Source organism: Phaenicophaeus curvirostris, chromosome 1 (assembly GCF_032191515.1).
Source record: "Phaenicophaeus curvirostris isolate KB17595 chromosome 1, BPBGC_Pcur_1.0, whole genome shotgun sequence".
Lineage (NCBI taxonomy): Eukaryota > Metazoa > Chordata > Aves > Cuculiformes > Cuculidae > Phaenicophaeus > Phaenicophaeus curvirostris.
Genome location: NC_091392.1, coordinates 90055085 through 90077265, shown reverse-complemented (window position 1 = coordinate 90077265; position 22181 = coordinate 90055085). Strand labels below are relative to the sequence as shown.

Here is a 22181-nt window from a genome sequence, read left to right as displayed (position 1 = left end):
CCTTAGTCAGTTTATACCTTAGAAAAAAAATAATCATGCCACTTACTTCCATCAACAGCTTGACAAAGAAGAATGTGATATCTTGTTAAGTAAACATACTAACGACCAGTGGAAGACTAATTCTCCTTCCTAAATGGGGAGAAGAGACACCTTTTAGGGAAAAGGATGTTTCAAGGATGATTCTGACAGAGCAAAGGAAAAAAAGTATATATATCACTGCTGGTTATTTTAAGTCATACTCCCCCTTTGCTCCTCTTCAAATCCCCCTATTTCTTGGGTAGAGTATAGCTACTTCCTTTGTTACCAAAAAAACAAAACAACTTTGAGGTTAGTCTGACAGGGAAAATTCTATGGCATGACTCAGTGGGTGTAGTTTTAACATGTTTCAGCTAGCATTACTCTTAACATATACAGACATTGCTTAACATATTGTCTGGCAAAGAGGAAGTGAAGACAGATAACAAAAGAGGAAAGCCAATTTAAGCGTAGTACACAGAATTTGATTACGGGCTCCCATGTAAGCAAGACCAATTGTGCCAGGACAGGAACCAACTTTCCTACCCAAAAGTAAATCCAGACCATTGCAGACACCCAGCTTCAGATTACCTTGCAGAGTGCAAGTTAGATGTTTGGGAGTCAAAGATGTTATGTCCTGAAAGCTAAACAGAGTTCAAGTGAACCTAGTATATATATATTTACACACAAGCATATATATGTGATGGTTCTTTCCTCCCATCTGCATTAATGAAAAACTTGTGTTTTACAGGGGAGAAAGTGGCTGCTAAAGCCTGGGTGCATCTGCAATATCTGAATTCATAAACCTCTCCGTGTATATTTATTTACCCCCAAAAGGAAACCATGCAATTAGATTAAGTGTTATCATAGTTGAGGCAGAGAAGTAATCAAGACTGAACCTTCCTCTACCGTAGCCACCTTCTCCCTTTACTCCCAAGCTGTAATTTTATCAATAACACTGTTCTTGCCTTTATTACAAGATGAACAGAGTAGATATTAATATTCCTCCTTTGTATCCTAAAAAAATCCATCTCAGAACATTAATCTTGCTCAAGTGTAAATCTAAATCAGCTTTCAAAGATTAGTTGGTTACAGCTGTTTCAGTTTAAGATGCAGTCAAACTTTCCTGATAAGATGATCACTTATTTTCTTTCAGCTTTCAAAATCCTGTTCCAGCTAGAGGAAACACAACCATCCATAACTAGGAAAAAACCCACATAACTCTCAAGTGAATTTAAATAGGAAGGGAGGAAAAAAGAAAATATCACATTTTCAGGAACCAGTAATGAAGCAGAAAGCATTAGGATTCTACTACAAAAATATATTTTAGCTTCCAATATAGACAAAAATAGTCTTCTGTTCAAAGTAAATTGAAGGAATTATGGCTAAAAAAAATCCCATCTCTTAGCTCAGTGTCTGTATTGGAATGAAAGTGATTTATTTATATTACACACAAAGATTTTTATTAAAAAGGCTGGTAATGGAACATTTTATTTTAATGCATCAACTTGATAAAAGTTTAGTTACAGAAAATGTGTATAATGTTGTATAAGTCACATGGATAGGTTATTTAAAAAAAGATCTGATAATTAGAGGAGGACATCTCTTATTGTAGTTACATCGTAAAGTGCCTCGTGTAGTCATATTCTATCGTCGGAATGACCGCCTGTACAAATTTCAAGAAAATAAGAAGGTACCTGAGTTTCTTATTAAGGAAAACGTGCAGTAGCTAGTAATCCTACAAAACAAAACAGAAGTCACATTCTCAGGTCTGCTCAACAGTATTGCTCATTAACAGGAAAAACACCACCTAGGAATTATACAGTTAGGGAAATACAATACAGCAGAACTCTGGTAATGACTTCTAAAGGTCGTCCAAACATACAAACTCTTAAGTTAAAGCAGGAAACTAGGAGCTACTTAAAATAAATCTTACAAACATCATGCAAACATTTACAATCCTATTTACTTATTTAATATTTGTTATTAACAAATGCCAAGGTGAATTGCATCTAGCAAGGTTAACCCCTAGCTACCTTCCTGTAGTTGCAGGGAAAGCAGGCTCCTCCTCAGTGTTTCAGTGGCTCAGAAAAATAAATAGGTTCCTGTTCTGAACCATCCTTTGAAAGAGCTTCCTGTTGATGAGGGAAAGCAGAGAGATTAGCCTTGCTAAGCTGAAAAGTCTGCCTTTGTAGTGAAGGTGGCCCTCATCTCCCTTGTATTGCATTCAAACGCCCATTGGGCCCAAATCTGCACTCTGGAGGACACTGGGTAACTATAAAATATCCACCTGGGACCTGGGCAGGCAGCAAACTGAAAAGTTACATTAATGCCTTGAACTCGCAATTAAGTTATCTTGGTACAGGATATAAGTAAACTATTTTGGCATGTCAGCCTTATGGATCATTTCTTGGCAAACACAAAATACATGATAATGAGGGAAGAAACTACCTGTTAAACCTCCCTTATTTTGTTAAACAATAGCAAAAAAAAGTAATCAAAGTCTTGAAAATAAGCTTTTTGTAACTATTGAGGAGTATAAGACTACCTTGCCAGAAATCAACTTTTCCGGTTCAGTATTAGTTGCTTACTGCACAAATTGAGCAATTCAACAGTGAAAGAGAATTTTAATGATTCAGCACCTATAGCCGCTGAGTAACCTTTCCCTTGCTTGCTTTACAGCAACAGAAGTAGTCAGAACACTATTTGAAAGGATGTACTTGCTTCTAATATGACAATTATTTCAGTCAGAAAGCATACTATCAACTACTACAAAGCATAACTAAGATCAGCCACCTCTCATAAATAGAAAATTCTATATGTGCGGCATTTGATATTGATGTTCACAACCGTTTCAGTATTTTCACTCCTCTTTCTGTCAGCTAAACATTCTACCAAGATATTGCCCACATGCAGAGTTGAGAAGAACAGGACCTCTACGTCTTTCAGAAGTAAGTCTCAGATCCAAACCTAATACAGAAGCTGTTGTACCAAGACGAGTAATTACACTCTGGTCAGAGTCTACAAACCTCCAGCCTCATCCTCCTACACTGGAATTCCAGTTTCATATTCACAGCCACCTTCTTCACATCCCTACAAAGTCTCAAGCCTGTCCCTTCAATCCCATATATTCGCATCATTGCTTCTGCCGCTTTCCCACCCTGCACCTGGTTAACAGTTTGTTCAAAGGAGCTCATCCCAGAACTCTAATAAGTGCTACCACAAGCAGTTGTTTACTGCTGTCACACACAATTGTGTTAGGAAGCTTGAGGTAGGGGCTCCTTATGCTACAAGAATATCCCGTAGTAACAGTAAAGGATACATGTGAACTCCAAGTTCTCCCCCACCTTCTGCAACAGTCTCGATTATTTTCTTCATCACTTCTGCATGCCTGCAAAACAGAACACAAAGTGAAAATAAGAAAAAAGTAACTCCCTCTTCATCCCAATAAGAGCAGGCTTCGTGCAAATACGACAGTTTTGGACTGTTAGCTTCAGAAGAAGCAAGACTTTCAGTAGACTTTTAGTCTACTATGGAAAGAAGTTAATCATGCTGCCAGTGACTGGAAACACAAGGAAGGAAGTTGTTGCAAAGTTACCAAGACACAATGTAAACAGGAACAGGCAAATCTGGGGAAATACTAAAGGTCAGCATTTGTCATTTGCTGTGCTGTTGGTCTTTGCAAATTGGCCAGCTCTCACAATGCTGGATCCTATGGATGTCCCTGCAGAACGCATGCCATACTGGGTGACAAGGCCAGTTGCTTCTACTAGAAACCCGGCCACTGTGAAAACTTAAGCTTTGACCTTGCCTGCAACACTGGACTACTTTTTCTATCAGCACAGAATACAGGTCATCCTATAGCTATGAAATGTCTCGACAGGATACTACCTCAACTTCATACATCTTAATGACTTCTGTTTTCTAAGGACTAGTTAGATATTTGGAATTCCATAATGGCCACAGTAATGGTCACTCTTACTGTCACACAGCTGGACATGAACAGCTTTGCAGGTGCTTCATAAACTTTCAAAAATGTTTCCTGTTTTCAGTTTCCTTTATAAGAAAGTTTTGGGGAATTTATATGAAGAATGTATACAACCCAACAGAAAGAAATACGATAACTTCAGGAGAAATGTTATCTACAAATTTATTCTTTTGTTTTTTTTACTTCTGAATACAAGTCCCCAGAAATAACTCTTAACTCAAGAAGACTAAGTACACTAGGTGCTCACCAATGCTTGTTTCAGTACCTGTTCGTAGTTCACTTGAGCTAAAATAGATCAGACGTTTAAAACATCTACTAAAATCATCTAATTTACGTTTTTGTATATCAACCAGCTTTTGAGGTGGTTCAAGTAGTATAGATAAGTTATTATTCATATTCCAACTCAGAAATATTGCTGTTTCTATTGAAAATAAATTGAGATATACATAGTTAAGACCATACGTTAAGTATGAAGAAGGCGATTTCTCAAGTTGATTAAGTGACCCTTTATGCTCTCATCAGGAACATTTGCTTTTCAGCTGAAGACACCCCCCTCCTGCTTTGTAATCGATCAAAGCTGTCAGTCAAGATATATATTAACTTCACAGTGGAATTCAGCACAGCTGACATACTGATATTGTCTGCGTATCAGCTGGAAAGATATACCATCAGAAAGTAAAAACAGAAGTCTATCTGATATACGGGAGGGGAAAAGAAAACCCAAACCAGAAATGATTCATTCCCTTCCTGCCCCTTGGAGTTTATAGAGATGAAAGACCTTCCATAGGGCTTTCAGTGTAGTGGACAAGCGCAACAAGTTTCCACAAAAGAGGGTGAAATGCAAGACTTTTCAGGACAGCGTACTTTCAAGGAAAAAAATTACCCATGAATTTGACTCAGTGTCTGTCACTGCTCACATCCACTGAAACACTCAGAATCACAACAGTCAGTTAACTTTAAGATCTACAATTCACTGTTCCTTGCAGTTCCCTCTAATTGCATCCCTGCAGATAGTTAGATTGCATAAGAATGAGAGTAAAGCCGCCTATCACCATTTATTCTGAAACAGAGAAAAACAAGCCCTTAAAATTAGCGCAAGTAATTCAGATCTAATTGTAAATGCATTTAGTAGCTAAATAGTTTGATAGTCCCTTCATAACACCCACATTAAAAAGCTATGAATTGTTATTAGACCAGTTTGCAGCAATTGAGGAAGTTGACAGTGCTCCTCCCAGTACCACAAAAATGCTGACAAGAAGTACAATGTACAGCAAAGCTGCAAGACGAAGTTTCATCTAACTACTCAGAATAGAAGCAATCTCAAGCAGCTGACGGTGGCACCCAACTGCTGCTTCTTTCCTTTCTCTGACGCATGACAGAGATACACGTCACAAGAAACAGCCAAGTAAGTTCAGGACCATACAAATATCCTACATTGCATAATTATTGTAACATGCAGGAAAGCAACAGAGCTAGCTAAATACCGGAACCTCCTAGCTAAATTAAGAATAAAATAACATTTTTGGCTATTATTTTTCACCTCAGATGCCCAGACTTCCTTAGCTGTCAGCCTGACCAGTTTAAGAAAATGGAATAGTTCAACTTGGAGAGTAAGAATATACTTAAAATCTCCATTTCAGATACCTGTTTGCCTCTTCACAGTCTCAAGCTGACCTTTTCAAACCTTCCTAATCTGAAGCAGTTGCCAGTCAACTAGATTTCTTTTTTGAGAAAGACTAGACTTTCTTCCACTTTTAAGACAAATTCATCTCACTGGAGTATCAATCATCTCATTAATAGTTAGACTAGTTGGAACAAGTTTCATAGAATCATAGAATAACCAGGTTGGAAGAGACCCACTGGATCATCGAGTCCAACCATTCCTATCAAAACGATGCAAACCATTTCTTCAAGTGTACTTCTTGATTATGTAACAAAGGCACTGGAACTTTGCTGGCACAAGCTTCAGAGGAAGAAGTGAAAACATGCACACAGAGCTCTCATCCATAAAGGCTCTCAATCCAAATTCACAGATGAACAGGAAATTGGATTTTACTCTGCAAAGGTGTTTGCAGAAGTAAGCAGATTACTTGGCAGCCACAGCCCAATACAAAACCCACAGGACTACCTAGCCAGCAAGGACCGTCATGCAAAAATATCTGTTCATCTTTGTTTCTTGTGAGAGTGCCTTCCTAGCCTGCATCCATCAACAGGAGCTTCTTCCCAACCGATTTTTAGAAGGGCTTCCAGCAACCACTAAATCAAGCCTTGGCTTCAAGCTTTTTTCCCCTCCTTTTCTTCTACGAATCATCCTACATTCAATCCCACCCAACACTCCTTCAAAAACAGTAGTTGTACAAAAAGCTGCATCTATTTTTTTCTTCAAAACCCTGCAGACAGCAAAAAATAGCACATTCCAAGTCACTAAACAGGTTGACATATTAAGATGATTTGTTCATATAAGGTACACGAATGCCTCATTGGATCAAACCAAAGTTCTAGCTTGTCCTGCTTATTGTCTTATAGTATGCGCTCAAGAAAGTGGCCAGAAGAAGCACCCGTGCTACTTGTTTCTAGCATGTGCAATCTAGGGACTTCCTAATTCTGAAGCATTCTAATAACTTCCCTTCTAACAACTTACGACAAATCCTTCTTTCATTAACATCACATTGCTTGTGTGCAGAGTTAAATCCTTCATCTGGCTTTGAACATGCCAGCAGCGAGTAGCATTCAGTGTCACCAGTTTTACTATTGTGAAAAAGTTAATACCTATTACTTCACCTTTTGTGACATTCATAATGAAGATCACTGAAATCAGAACTCCCTCCTCAGCTGCCTTTTCCAAAGTGTTGCTCCCAGGTTATCCATAATTTCTTATGGGAAAGAGCTACATAACCTCAGTTATCCTGTACAAGTCCTCTGTGTCTGTATCCTTTTAGTCTTCCTTTATTTCACAGGCTACAGAACAGATGACCAGAGCTGTACAGCAGTATTCAACATGTGGGTGGTTCCACAGATTAATACAGGCTGCATACTGTTTTCTGTTCTATTTTTTATTCTTTTCCTAACAGTTTTCTAAGTTCCACTCCGTGTCTACTCTTGAGTACTGAGACTGATGTTTTCACAAGTTTATTATGCTAGCGTAGACTTAAACCCGAGGTCTTAGAGCAACAATAAATTTCCTAGTAGCACAATGGCTTCTCTGCTCAATATCGTCCAGATACAAGCCTGACTATTTGGTGAAAGCAAAGACTTGTAAAGTTGTAGTTAAAGAACTATGAATTGGAAGAAATACCAGATACAGATTTACAAAGCCCATCAATATACATCCTCATACTAAGATCAAAAGTAATCATAAACTACCTGGTGTAAAGCTCCTTTGCTCTCTCTTACAAATGGCATACCCTTCCTAAGACCAATCTTATGAATAAATAATTCCTAAACCAGAAACAGGAATGCTTTGAGTCTACAAAAACTATTACAAGCTTGTCAACAACAAGCAGATTATTTGACAGCTCAGCTAGTGGCATGGATGCCAGAAGCATTTCTTAAAGTAAAAAAAACTGCAAGGCCTAAAAGGGCAATTTGCATGTTGGTTTTTTTTTTTTAAAACAACACCAACATACGCAAGACTACAAAGGGCATCTCTTTAAAATGCAATAAAAGCCTAAACTCCTATCTCTAAGAATTTCACATTATCACAAAGTTGAGGAGTTGCACTGACGAAGATATTAGCTCTGTGACACTAAGACACCTGAAAGGACGTTAGGGCTTAGATACAAGACTAAAGACGCTTTTCAAAGGCCTAGAAAAAAATATCTGTGCAGCTAGTTAAATGACAGACTCCCTATGTCTTAGGTGAGAAATGTAGAAAATACAACAGAAAAGACCCTAAAACCAAAGGTGTGTTTCAGACTTGTGTTCAACAAATATTTCAGGACCTTTATTTATCAGTGTAAAATTTCAAAGACTTCTGGGGGAGCAAGAGGTAGTCATCAGAAAATAAGAAAGTTATTTCATGTTCAAATAGCTTTCTTCTGCTCCTAAAGTATACATTATACTTTTACCCTCCAAAAAAAAAAAAAAGCAGCAACAGACAGTACAGAACTTCCTTCTGCAGAGTCCTAGTAGTCTGCCATCTTCTGGAGTCCGTAGGAAAGTGAAAAGCAGGATAAGCAGAGGGAAGACGGGTCTAACTGCAGAATACATTTGCAGCAATAAGCATTGGAATTAGTTCAGAGAAGTGCCAATATCCTCTTTTCTTACTGTATCAGAAGCCAACAGACCACTACGATAGCCAGCTGTGGAAATATGTCCAGAAAACAGACTGGTTCAGTGCCTCATGTCTGCATGCTGTAGCAGACCAGAAACACAGGCTTACCTGCACGGATGAACTGAGCACATGGGAGGTGGAGGAAGATGAGGATGGTTTTCAATGGTCACTGTTTTCTTGACATGATCTTGACTAATATCTTCATACATATGCTCTACTGTTAAAGGCTGCCGTTGCTATATGGGAAAAAGGAACACAGGAGGAAAAGTACTATTATTAAGGAATATTTTGCTCCTTCTCAGCAATTCTAACATCATTAATAGACGAAACACCATAAATTCTAAGCATCTAACACACGATGGTTCTGAAGGTACACTGAAAGAAAAGGGTGTGTGTTAAAACCCATATGTGGTAGAAGTAGTACAGCACAAATTTTGCTTTTACTATACCAAGTGAATCTTAAAATCCATATATCTGAGCACCACCTAGGTTTCCGCATTTCAGCTATGAGCCCTAACCAACTTTAATTCAAGAAACAAGCCCTTAAAGGGAAGAGTGATTTATCTAACCCTCTCCCTCTGAAGACCATGAAAACACACACCTGCTTACTTGACTTAGCTTACGGGGGTTACTACTAGCTCTATAAAGCTGACAAACTCAAACGACAGAGCAAGATTTCATCTTTCCAAATGTGCTCAGTTACCAAGTACAATTTTCACTGAAATTGTTCCTACTTTCTGCACATACATTAAGACCTGTCTGCAATCCTGTATAATGGTTTTCTCAATAGTTTTTCCTTTACATTTCTACTGAGTAAGCAACAAAATAGCTTTGCTATTTGACACTGTGAGTCTCATTTCACAGAAGCTGGAAAAAAATATAACACAGCCATACCTCATCATACCCAAATAACCAGAGCCTTGGAGTCTGGTAATATTTGTCATACGTGATATAGAGGTCGTAAGTTCTAGTCTGTAGAATAGCATCTTCCCCTCCAATATCAGCTTTAGGTTTGTTAGCTTCTACAATTTGTCTGGTATCAAGTGTTGCCTGGTTTAGGTAAAAATGACAGCATTAGTATAGCTTTGTTTGGGTTCCCTCCTTCTCCATTCTAAGTAGTTATGTAAAGCTGTAAAACTGAATTAACATTCTCAAGTGAGCATTAAAAAAAAAAACACATAGGCTTTGGGGGATTGTTTTTATCTTTAAATTAGGAATATCAGTTTCTCTCCCACCAAGCATTCTCTGGTTTTAATTTTGGTGGGGGATTTTTTAAAAAAGGTCTGATTCCATGCAACTATATTACCACATCCCCCTCTCTTCTTTCATCAATAACTTTTGAACTCAAGAAACAATTCCAATGAAATTCAGAAGGCAGAGGTCTCAGTTTACAAAGACTTCAGCAGAGTACCACAAATAACAATGCCCATCATTTTCTCACATGACAGCCTGGTGCATCAGTGTAATCTGTAAGCCACTATAAGCCACTCATCCTCCACATGAAAGCCTCAGGAACAACCACTCTATTTTATTCCTCTTCTGAATACAGCACCGTGTGCAAGCAAAGCGAAAAGGATCAGCACAAAAGGCAAAATTACTGTGATCAAAATCTTTCAGGACCTAAGGTTACTGCAGTAGGTTAGCAGGAAACAAATCCATAGGAAATGAGGCTCAGGAATCCCACAGCTCGTAACAAGCTTGTTAAGTCATTATTTTTACTTTGCTTGTGCTCATATTAGCGATAAACATTGTAACAGACAAGAGAGAACTGTTCACTCACATCATCTGTCTCCAATAGCCCGCTTTCTTCATATTCTGAAAAGAAGACCCATAAAATTCTGTGTTCAGCAGGTAGCTAGTCAGTGTGTTTCTCATTCATAAACAACTCCTTTAAAACAAACTACACGTACCTAAAGATGTTTTATTCAGGCAGATTTCTCAATCTCCAAATTAGACTCTATTTTTTTTTAATACAAGCTTGAGTGAGACTAAAGCAAGTACACAGTCAGAGATCCTTAGTGGTTTTAAGTAGGCAGTTTGCGTTTAAGTGTAGGTATAAAGCCGGAAAGAAGCTGTGTAAATCTTTAACTTCTGCTTGCTTGGATCTGTTCTGCTATTCTAACTTCCCAGTCACTAACATTCATGCAAGTTTCGGCACACAAGTGAGAGTAAAGGTGTATCAATAAGACTACAAAAACATAACGAGCATTTACATGCTGAATTTTTCAGCATGCACGCCACAAAAAGAAACAGAAGCATTTTCCTAAAGCCTACTGCTTTAATTAAAGGCCTGAAATAAAACATCCCACGCAATTTAAGGAAATACCTTCCATGTCTGCAGCTTCTCCTTCATCTTCCTCATCATCTTCACAAGATGCTGAACATTCTGGTATTTTTATATTATCCTTTAGAAGTTAAATTGAAAACACTGCTTTAAAGACTGCTCCATATACGCAGCCTAATAGACCCACCAAATTTAAGGTAAAAGTCCAGTCAACAGATAGTGAAACAAAAATAATTTATGCAATATTAAGGAAGACCATACAGATATCAAATTACTGGACCTGTGTTCCAAAAAATGAAGTACTGTACAACAAGCAAACTTCTCTATGCACAATGTATTAGAAGTGAAGTCCAATTCATAACACACAACAGCAGTTAAGAATCACAGTAACATTCTGCAAGTATTGTGTTTCATAGAAATAGTGATCACTTTTAGGATTCCTTAGTATTTCTTCCACCCCGTGTTACTGATTTGTAAAAAAGCAGTATTTTTACTATTCAGCACAGTTTCACTTGAAATATATGCACTTCACAGTTCCTCATTTCAATAGCATTTTGAGCTATTTTCTATTGTGTGGTAGCTGTGGCAGCCCATTCTTTTTCCACCTAATATTTAGAATCCAAAGCTTTGAGCTTGGATGGTTTAATAAACGCTCAGAGCATACACAGAACTGCACTTCAGCTGTCATAACTTCAAAAGCATTTTATGTCTCTGTAACTTCCTCCACGTTTCTTAAACATGCTAACTAATACATCCCCATTTCAAGTACTTCCAACTTTCAGATTTGGCCACTACTGAAGAACGACTTTTTGGAAATGTGCAGAAACTGATGACTTTGGAAGACGCATATATTTTAACAGTTTTAGTACTTGAGTGCAAAAACCTGTCAAACAGGACCAAATGTATTAATTCTCTGCTTGCAGCAGGTAAAGATTACAAAGAATTTTACGTAACCTTTCCATGTGTAACCATATGTAATTTTTCCATTTAAAAATTTCTTTATACTGGAACTCCAAACATTAGTTTCTTTAGAGACAAGCGTGCAATCCCACTGTAAACAGAACTTAATTTTCAGCTTGTAGAAGCATGTCGCACAAAAGCATACCGGCTAAAGACATACTAAAAAGAACATTGCCTAATAGAAGCACAATGTAATAAGGAGATGCACATGCTTAGACTAGTATCATGGGCTCTGAAGGTCAACGTCTATCCGAAACACATGCAGTGACAAAGTGTATTTTAACCTTTCACAGGCAGATAAGACTTCCATTACCTTTACAAACTGTAATTAAGCAAGAGGAAAATTCAGAAACAAGTACCTTACAGTCTAGTGTGATCTCCTTAACTGCTTCTGTTGCACCCACTATACCTGTTAATTGAACAAGAAGTTTGCATTAAAAAAGCTTGTTTCTTTGTTAAAAGAATACTACAGAAAGAGGTTTCAGAGATTTCAGAAAGCAGCATATGATGTTTCCAAGTTACATCTCACAAGAATTTTGATATTGGAATGGTTGTTTATCTGGTATTGGCAGCATGTTTGATGCAGGACATCCATACGCAGACCATACCAGTAACATGGAAGACAACAGCACCGCTCCCGCATGTCATAGAATTTTTTTTGATGGAATACCATGAAGTAGTTTGGATTTTTATTTCAAGGAATTTTTGCGTAAAAGTGGCTTCAGGATAAGCATTCACATCACAATAATGGAACTCAACTTCATGAGAAGGGGAGGCGTTTATGAACGTTCCTGAGTATATTGAAAGCAAGGTCTTCATGACAAACCATAATGTAGCAAAGCACTCAATGCTTTTAGCTGAGAGGAAGTGTGAGTAAAAAAACATCCCAAATCACAGTAGTATCATCTCTTGAGTTCCTCCCCATAAGCTTTTTGGTTTTACTACAGCTCTCACACAGTACTCTTTGGGATATGTGACAAGGTTCTGCCTTTAAACAGTACATCTAATTAACTCTTCAATTGAAAATAAGTTACATCATTATGCAGAACAAACGTGGAATCAAGTAACTGCTCATCAAAAGTACCTGTCCAAAGAAAACAAATGCTACTAAATGCAGTCTGAAGCAAGGATTTGAATACCTGCATTGTGGAAAGTGTCTACCCATCCCCCATCTCCATCATCTTCTTCTATAATTGCTTCCTGCTCATCTGAGTACTCCATCTGCTTACACCTTTTGTAGCACGGCACTGCAAAAAAATTGCAAACCAAAATGAATGCAGTCATTCCTACACAAAGCCAGACTGGAGCAAGAAATTATCCTTACAAGGCCTTCTGAAATGTGATAGCCTTCCATCTATCCTCATTTAAGGAATCTTAAAGCTAAATTTCAAATGCAAAAGCATGAACTTAGAAAAACATGTTGATGTGCTGTACCAAATATTTTATTTCAAGTACAGAACAACACTTGCAGTGGCCTTAAAAGTTCATTCTTCTGTTGCCCATTAGAGTACTTTCATCCAAAATCATATTATAAAAGAATTAATTTCTCATGTCCCAGACTGCCTATCCATTTGGTAAGAACTGGAGACATCCTATTAATTTTCTTCACAATCCTAAACAACTTTTAGTATAAGTACAACTTTTCCTGGATTAGCATCAGTTTACTGAACCGATTCTGCAAAAAGTTTGCACCACCTATTTATGTGATATATTAGGCATGTTTAATTATAAAATAAATCGACATCTAGAAGTTTAGAAGAGGTTAGAATTAACATGTTATTTAGAGTGACTTCAGTCATATGCATTACAGAGCCTTTCAAGTAGAGATTTAAACAAGGTTTTCTGAGAACAGTCAAAGAAAGAATGTGTATCTGATTAAGGCAAGGCAGATGTTTTCCAATAACATAAACAAGAGCTACATAAAAATTGCTCCTTTACCCCTAATGCAGAGGAAACAACCACTGCACAAAGCAAAGAATTTGTAAATTGCTCTTAGACCTTTCATAAAGGGAGAAGGGCTGGGGTGGGGGGTGGGAGGGGGGTGCAGGGGGGGAATCCTCCAAACACTTATAAAATTCTCAGGATGGCTCCTGACCTCACTCATAGCCCACAACTTTTACTTCGGTGGCAGGCCAATGTGTCACCATCAGCAGGAAACACATTATTTTGAAACGTGATCGAGAAGAGTCAGAGTCATGTGGGCTCCTGGGAAGCAGAGGGGGACAGAGAAACAAAGCAGATCACTTGGCCATCCAGCCACCAAGACCAAGTCTGCCCAACACTGCTATAAACATTTTTCCATCATAGTGCACTGCAAGAGTCCAAAAGCCAGAAAGTGAAATCAAAGCATAAAATACAACCCAGAGCAGGTAAAAATCTCCTCAGGGTGTTCTAAGTACTGAAGGTCTATCCAATAGCATTGACAAATTTTCATACACAATCTCTTAAGAAAGTTATTTCCCTATGGTTTTGCCAAGATGTACAACGTTTTATCTATTAAAAAGGTAGTCACCACAAGTAGCATTCACGCACAACTGTGAACCTGATTGAAATTTCATTTAAAACTGTTGTATATTATAGTTATTGAAAGGAATGGTGACATTACTTACACATCTCAACTAGAACTATCAGGGTCACCATTGAAAGACATTTTGGGAATCCTTCAATAGCCCAAGTTTTCCAAAAGCAGAATGAAAATAAACATATTCTTGTTTGAAACACTGAATATGAGCTGAAGGACTGGAGAAAGGAAAGGCAAAAAAGGAGGTTTATAATGCTTAAGCTTCATTTCTACTTCAGCAAGCTAAGCTGAATAACCAGTATAAAGCCCTACTAACAACTGGTCCAAGGAAAAGATTTTTGATGTGCAGGAAAAACTTTTTTTTTTAATATTGCAAAGCCAAAACATCTGAAGTGCAACATACTTGCTTCCCCCGTCAAAGCAGACAATCAGTACAGTTAATAGCACAGTCAACCATGTTATCAAACCTAAGAACGCTTACATTTAAACTTCAGCCTTACCATTTTTAGTTACCAAAAACTGTTTGTCTGTTGGGAGATAAGCCTTGACTTTTAGTTCTTCTCCTGAAGCCCTGTAAAATGGAATGCACCATAACAGGTTGAGAATTTGATGATCTGCAAACAAAACAACCCTTCTATTTTCTATTTAAATCAGGTACACTTTATGTTTTTGACCTACTCTCAGAATCTGTTTCTTACATCTTTACTTTTGCCTACAGAAAGACTTTGAATAGGTACAGGGTCAAAAAGGTTGGCCACTCCTAACTATGGAGTCTTGGGCAAAAATGATCTTCTGCTTCAAGAACTACTTTCACTTTGAGATGGCAAAGCAAAGATGGGTTGACAGAACAATATGGTCTATATGAAATCTTCTAGGATTGACAACAACACAGTCGCAAATGTTTCTAGAAAGCAACTTCAGAAAAAGCAAGAAACAGACCTCTAGAAATGTAAAACCTGCCCATAGTCAGCAGAGATCAGGCTCAAGATCACATTACTCAAGCATCTGCTTGGTTTTAGGTTTAGAATGAGTCTAACATTCTAAATACCCTGTTCCGAACTGCTGGCACACAGGCCAGACTCAGTATCTTCTTTTCTCTGAAGGAGACAGTAAAAAGATAAGAAACAATGATTCAAGCATAATACTGCCTCCTTCAGCTCCTCATGGCCCAGTATAGAGCCAAGAATCTTGATGACACCAACTGCACTGAAACTACCCATTGTAGACACTGATTAGTTTCATAATGCCAGACACCAGTAAAACATGAGGGAGCACATTATTTGCAGCCTTACTGTACATGAAAGAAGGGATTTTTGAGGACAAGCACCGCACAAAGTGATCTGATGTGGGCCAACATGAACAAATGTAATTAACAAATGGTTTTCTAAAATATATTAATATATATATATTATATATATAACTAATTCTTAGAAACCCCACCTGGCCTTTGCTTTTTCAATCACCAATACTGCAGCAAGGTCAGGGAGACAAACTGCAGCTACATAACTGTAAACATCCACAGTATGTACCAGCTTATTTCCTCTTCAGCTTTAGGAAAACAACAAAATAAGCCCAAAACAAATTCTCACCTCAACTACTGCTACACAGAACAATGAGCAAGTCCTGCCTGACTTAAAGATATCTTCATCATAAAAACAGCAGAAGCTCTACTGCAAGAGTCCATGTACTGTTCTGAAATGAGACAACTATATAGCTGCAACCAATAGAAACACATCAAAACACAGAGAGGGATGCTAGCTTTCGATAATTCTTTTTATTTTTACTTACCATTGCCAAGTAGGACAGTGGTGAACTAAGTGATCTCCAGCTGCAACAAACTGTTAAAGCAGGAGAAAATTAAAGCCCTGTTAAACACAGTGCAAGAAAACAATCTCAAATTTCTCTCACTAATAATATTTCAGTTGTGCATTCCTTTGCTAGATTAGCTATTTAAGTAATAACTGTTTATATCACTTTGATGCTTTCTTTTAACTCCATTTCTCAGCTAACCATGAAAGCTCAAAGACTAGATCAACCTACCAACCTCACCTGAAGGAAATGCATACTAAGCACAATAGCAAATTCAGATAAAGTTTCAAAACCTGTGGTATTACCTACCAGTCTTGTAAGAAGCAAAAAAGACCCTTTCTGACCCAGTAACATTGTTTACTTTGTGATGAAGAACTATTTTTATTTGCCACTCTTCAAACTTCTATAAAAACAAAGAGCTTAATGTAAAATAAGATACTTAGTTCTCTTTTGGAGTTCAAAATAATTTTGCAGCAAGAGAAAAGGGATACTGACATCAACTCAATGAACCAATGAAAGAATTGCAACAGAGGAGTAAATAGTACACGTTTTAAGTAGCAGCCATCACCATGATAGTTCACCACTGATGTTAACTAAATACAGATAACCAAGTACTTAATACATTAAGTATGAGTACTTGCTCATTAAAACAACTTTGTTTTGAGAAAATAGCTGTTAATCTTCACTGTACTACTTCTTAGCATCAGAGATAAAGGCTTTTAAAAAAATCACACCACTATTTCAAGGCAATACTGTAAATCTCATGCTAGATTTGTGTGTGACTTCAAAATTTACCCAGCAAAGTCTAACCCACTGGGTTTACTTTTGTCCACAGAAACCTAAGGAGCTTGCATTTAAGTGATTTGTGCAGTCTGTGCACCAACTGCTACTGAAAGTAAGGCACACGCCTACTGCTGCAGTTGCTTTCTTGTCTTAAAATGCCCATCTATGAAAAAATACTCCCAACTTGACCAGAAGCTGTAGTAAAGGGACACAACAGGACTACAGCATGTCTGCCCTTTTCTTGCCATGTCCTCCAAAGTGAGGCATATCAGCGTAGTGGAAAACACCGCAACGTGCACTGCATATGGCTTAACAGATTTAATCTCCACAAAAGTGCATTTTCCAATAAAACCCTCCAAGAAAAATGAAATCTTTACTTTAAAAAAAAGCAATCCCTCCCAAAATATATTAAAGTTTTAAAGCTCACTAGCCTTGACACAATAACGCATGAAACTCCAGAATTATATAAAATTCTCTGTTCAAGGATCTGAAACACTGCGGAATGAATGTTAAAAAATATTACTAAAGATGCAAAAAAAAGTTAAAGTGTTCTTTGTGGGTCTACAGATGCAAAAACCTAAAACAATACCTGAAATTTCATTTGTGTTTTCTTCAGCTTAGGCAGCAAAATTTTCTAGCTGGTTTCACTTTCTATTTCTCAGGCACTAATGCTATCAAGTATGTGAATCAACATTGCAAAAGTGGCAAGAGATCAACTTCAGGACAAAATCATATTTCTATTCCTGGAAAGAACGATTTTTAAGATTTGCCTGTACTTAACATGTAAAATTAAAATAGGCGTTATCTTTCCGAGGTATTAACAAGTAAGAGCTCATGACAGGCAAGCATTTGTTGAAATTAAATCAAATACAGAGATATATGAAAAGAGGGAGTAGGTGTTGAGTTTGATTAATGAATCATCTTTAGCTTTATCACCAATGGATTCATCTCCAGATGAATCTCCACAAAGTCTATAAAATAGTCAGTGTCTTAGACTAAGATACAGTTATATAGAGATTTATTACCCAAGAAATCCAAACTCATACAGAGATAACATCCTAGCATCATTACAGATTACTTCAATTCTTCTTTAGTAATCATTATTACATAAAGACCAAAATCATAAGGGAAAGACTGTCAAAGGGAAAGTCATCAGATTCAGTCTCATCTAAATTTAACAAAATATTGATTTTGTTGTATAACTGCTTCCCTTAGCTACTGCTTTGAAGGATCCAACTCATTCATCCCAACAGTATCTTTCTGTAGAGAACACACACTATTCATATTCTCTTACTAGTGTTGAAATGCTGCAAACTGTTCAACATAACATAGTGCGGTTCCTGTTTCATTCTATACAGAGTACCTTCTCTTTCAGTATTACAGCAAAGTTTTCTCCCATAGATCAAGCAGGGTTTGAGCATTTGTAGAACATGTCTAGAATTTTTCGGTAAACAGCTATGTGTTTTACATTTGATAGATTATAAATACACTATTATGTAACATAAACATTTACACATACACACATTATGGTTATCAGAACAGTGAAACATCATGTTGCTAAGCCTGTTTTTCTGAGCAGTAATCTTCTGGATCATAGAAAGCACAAGTGCTTGCTTGTCATGCAATGTAGCAGAAAAATGCTAGGTACAAACATCAGGAAAAATACTTCTGTCCACATTATCTACCTACATCAATCATAATCTGTTCCATCTTTTTACAACTCATCTTCACATTTCTGCATTCTGCCCCATTTTTCTTTCATTCTACCTAACAGTCTTAACACTGTTTTCTTATACCTCTGTACAGACAATGTATTTTCAGAACAGCAGAATTTCAATATGGGAAAAAGCAGAACGGGGATGTTGAAGTAGCACTGCACAATCAGTGTTTTTGCCATTCTAGAAAAGAACCCTGTTTGTTTCTCTTCACAGCAAACTCCTTAAAAAGCTATAACTGATTGGCAGCAATCCAAAATAAAACCAGCCTGGAAAAGCCTATAGAGAAATGGGGTGGAGAAAAAAAAAAATCATTGGATACTTGGTGTGGACAAGCATAAAATTTAACCAGAGCCTTGGAAGGAACTGCAACTGAGGTAGGCAGGGCCTTTCTCCAAGACACAAGCTCCCATTTCAGGTGCTTAGAGGAAAGACTACTGAAATCAATATATTCCTGCTTTAGTCCTGAGCTCCCATGAAAATATGCTATTCACTCAGCATGAGCTTCCCTACAAGCTTTTTTTGACTTGATACAGGAAAAAAGCATCCCACATACAGATGTCAAGCACCATGAGGTATTTTGCTGTTGACCTACTTCATCTGTAGAATAAAAAGGCCATTTAAGACTTCCACTTTGTCAAAACTGTTTCAAAAAGCAATGATTAGTTGGCAAAGAATCAAATTGCTTGAAATGAACATATTACTCTTGAGTAAAATTTATCATTTAAACTAATTTTATATATATATACACACACACACATATATATATATATCACACGTGTTTCTAAATACTTACTTCTTCAGGTGTAATTACTCCAGTTTCTTTAAATTTGGATTCCTGTAACAAAAAAAAAAAAAAAGTTCAGAAATGCTGAGCTTTGCTGACAAATCCAAATACCTCACTTTGGTTGGTAAAGAAAAGCATCTGCTCTGCCTTTATCTTGGAAATCGCTCTATCCACAGAGATCTGTGAATCAGCTTGGAGGCAACCTCTGTCAAGGCTGACACACAGCTTATTTCCACATCCTATAATGCAAGGCCCAACAAAATTACTTGTGGTAGAATATGATCTTATTAAAAGAGAATACATATACTAAATATTTTTTTTTTACTACAGACAATTAAATCAATAACGAAGAAAAGATCCCTGGCACTCAGGATTACATTTGCCACTAAGAGACAAAAGAACAGTTGGAACTAGCCATTCTCAGAGTCAGGACTTCGGTACCGTTCTAGGCACTGAGCAGCACTGCAATGCATCAACATCTGCAGTTCAGAAAGGTCATGAAAGGAACCACCCAACTGACTCTGCTCTGTGGTAGGAAAAGCTATTTAGAAAGACTTGGTTAATTAACTTTTTTTTTTTTTGTACCCATTTCTCTATATGGAGAAATTAAGCACTTTTGCATTAAAGATGACACTCATGAAGTTTAAGGACGCAACAATTTTAGCATATTGAAATCTACAGTAAGTGTATTTGGTTCAAACTTCTCTATCTGTTTGTTGTTTTATTTTTTTTCCTCAAAAAAGGTCTTAAACACCAAAGAAACCTACAGTTCCCTGGCATTGGCACTATCCAAGAATAACTTTTGAAGAATGTCATTTCATCCCTGGCACAGCTCAGTTCTCAAGCTTTTGCATCATCAATTACCGATGACTTCTTGCCCTTAAGAGCTCATGATTTTTATTTTTTTTTCTATCAAGACTAAAAGCAGCAACTGAAAAGTACTGGATTTTTGGCTACAGCTTCACCCTATTCAATATCTTTCATGCAACATTCAATTTTGTATTCAATGTAATACAATATTCATACCATATTATCACTTCATACAGCATTCAAAATGTTTCATACACTACCAACTATTCCCTTTTCTCAACCATTTCTAAAGAGACATTTAACAACGAGGTTAAGGTAAGCAAGACAGAAGCTGTACAAACAGCATAACATTATTATGTGCCAGTTAACAGAAATAAAAGGAACTAAACCAACCCTAATATAGCTGTAAACCTGTTTAGATTGCTGCAAACCTGACAATTATCTGTAACAAATATGCAACACTCCAGTGGAGAAGACTTACTGTTTTACCTCAAAATTAATTATAAGCAATAGGCAACATGCACAAACCTGTGTTTCTGGAATTACATCAGGAAACTAGGCAAAAATATCTATTCTCTGCCCCCTGAGGGTAAGTAGTTCACTTTTTTACCTCTCTAAATTCTGTGGAATGTAAGCTAGTGAGGGACACGTCTAGTGTCTCTCTGAGGTTACTAAGTTGGAATACTTATTTCAAACCCTTGTGCAAAGGTAACACATACCATTTTCACCTCCCATTTGTGGGAGGTTCTCTGCTCCTGCCTGCACCCAGTAGTACATTTGGGTGCAAGAATTTCTCCACTATTACACCAGCTTTGCAACAGTAACTATACTCTGGTAAACAAGTCGCTTCACCTTTCCTCGTCATGACTTCACTATAGCCCATATATGTCGCATTGGTGTGCAATTGTAGGAAGGTCCACTACCCAGGCAAGAGCACATTATAGTGACAAGTTCAAACAATAATGGTGTATCACTGTCTCCTGCCCAAAGATTTAAGCTGCAGGGTACAAGGCATAGAGGAAGTCACACTATAATATAAACTAGAGGTTGAGAGGCTGCTGTCACAAACAATTACAGTAGAAAGAAGACCTAGAAACACAGGTTGCCCAGGGAAGTTGTGGCTGCTCCATCCCTGGAGGTGTTCAAGGCCAGGCTGGACAGGCCTTTGGCCTTCTGGTCTCATGGGAGGTGGGTAGAATAGCAGGGGGGTGTAATCAGATGGGCTTTAAAGTTCCTTCCAACCCAAACCATTCTAAGATCCTGTTCTACGAAAAACACGAAAATCATTCATTAAATAACTGCTGACAAGGTAAAGCTAAGCATCCACACACAAAGTTAGGGTTTGCATCAAAAAGTATTTGTAAACAGGAGGCCAAAGAGGGGATGCAGCTTAAAACCGCATAAAATCATTTACAGTACATATCTACCTAAACAAACACTGACAGTCCTACCTCCCATCTTTACAAGCAGGCTACCATAACTCACTCTCAAGTGCCCAACAGTCCATTTCTCCTGTTCGGAGAGGCTTGTGCTAACACAGCAACGCCGACACGGGAATATGCTACGCAACAGAACTTCATAATGGGAGATGTGGCTGGGTTTTTGTACGTCAGCCGAGTAAGTTGCACTCTTTTTACCCAAAACAACCACGGCTACGCCTTCCTGAAACCAGGCTCAAGCCTACCGAGTAGAGCAACACCTCTAGATTTCCATTCCCGGTGCCAGAACCGGCGAAAGCTGAGCCGCTTCGAATAGGAAACGTCCGCGAGCCCGTTACTCCCGGGGCAGCGGGACCAGCAGCACCAGCTTCCCGCAGGCCTGCGAGCTCCAGGCCCCGGCGGGGCACCGGGTGGGGGGGGAGAGAGGGGGTGGGAAAGGGAGCGCGCGCCCCAAAGAGAATAAGGAGGGGGGGGGGAGCGGGGCGCGCGCCTCACGGAGAAGGGAAGGGGAGGGAGCGCGCGCCTCCTGTCCCGCCCCGCCGGCACCTTGAGCACGGGCGTGAGGTACTCGGCCACCTCCAGCGCCTTCCCCTTCACCGTGTTGATGACGTTCTGCATGATCGTGGTGGTGCCGGTGCCGCCGCCGCCGCCGCTGCCACCGCGCAGGACGCCCGCGAGGAGGACGGACGCGGGGCACCTCCTCCCCCGCCCTTCCGACGCAGCGACGCCCGCGGCGGCGGCCGCCTCGGCAACGCCACACGCCTGCCTCCTCCTGCCCCCCCGACCCCCACCGCCCC

At 38.5% G+C, this 22181-nt stretch overlaps 1 protein-coding gene across 1 annotated transcript; it reads right to left on the bottom strand.

Annotated features, from left to right (window-relative positions):
- Nucleotides 1-1493: 1493 nt before the first annotated feature.
- On the bottom strand, nt 1494-22118 carry ATG3 (autophagy related 3). Its single transcript, XM_069867666.1, has 12 exons — nt 21931-22118; nt 19145-19186; nt 15830-15879; nt 14542-14612; nt 12660-12767; nt 11880-11929; nt 10603-10681; nt 10057-10091; nt 9171-9326; nt 8385-8512; nt 3338-3406; nt 1494-1712 (listed from the first exon to the last, which is right to left on the bottom strand). The coding sequence occupies exons 1-12, from the start codon at nt 22000-22002 to the stop codon at nt 1631-1633; spliced, it is 942 nt and encodes a 313-aa protein (XP_069723767.1). The 5' UTR covers nt 22003-22118; the 3' UTR covers nt 1494-1630.
- Between the last annotated feature and the right edge of the window lie 63 nt (nt 22119-22181).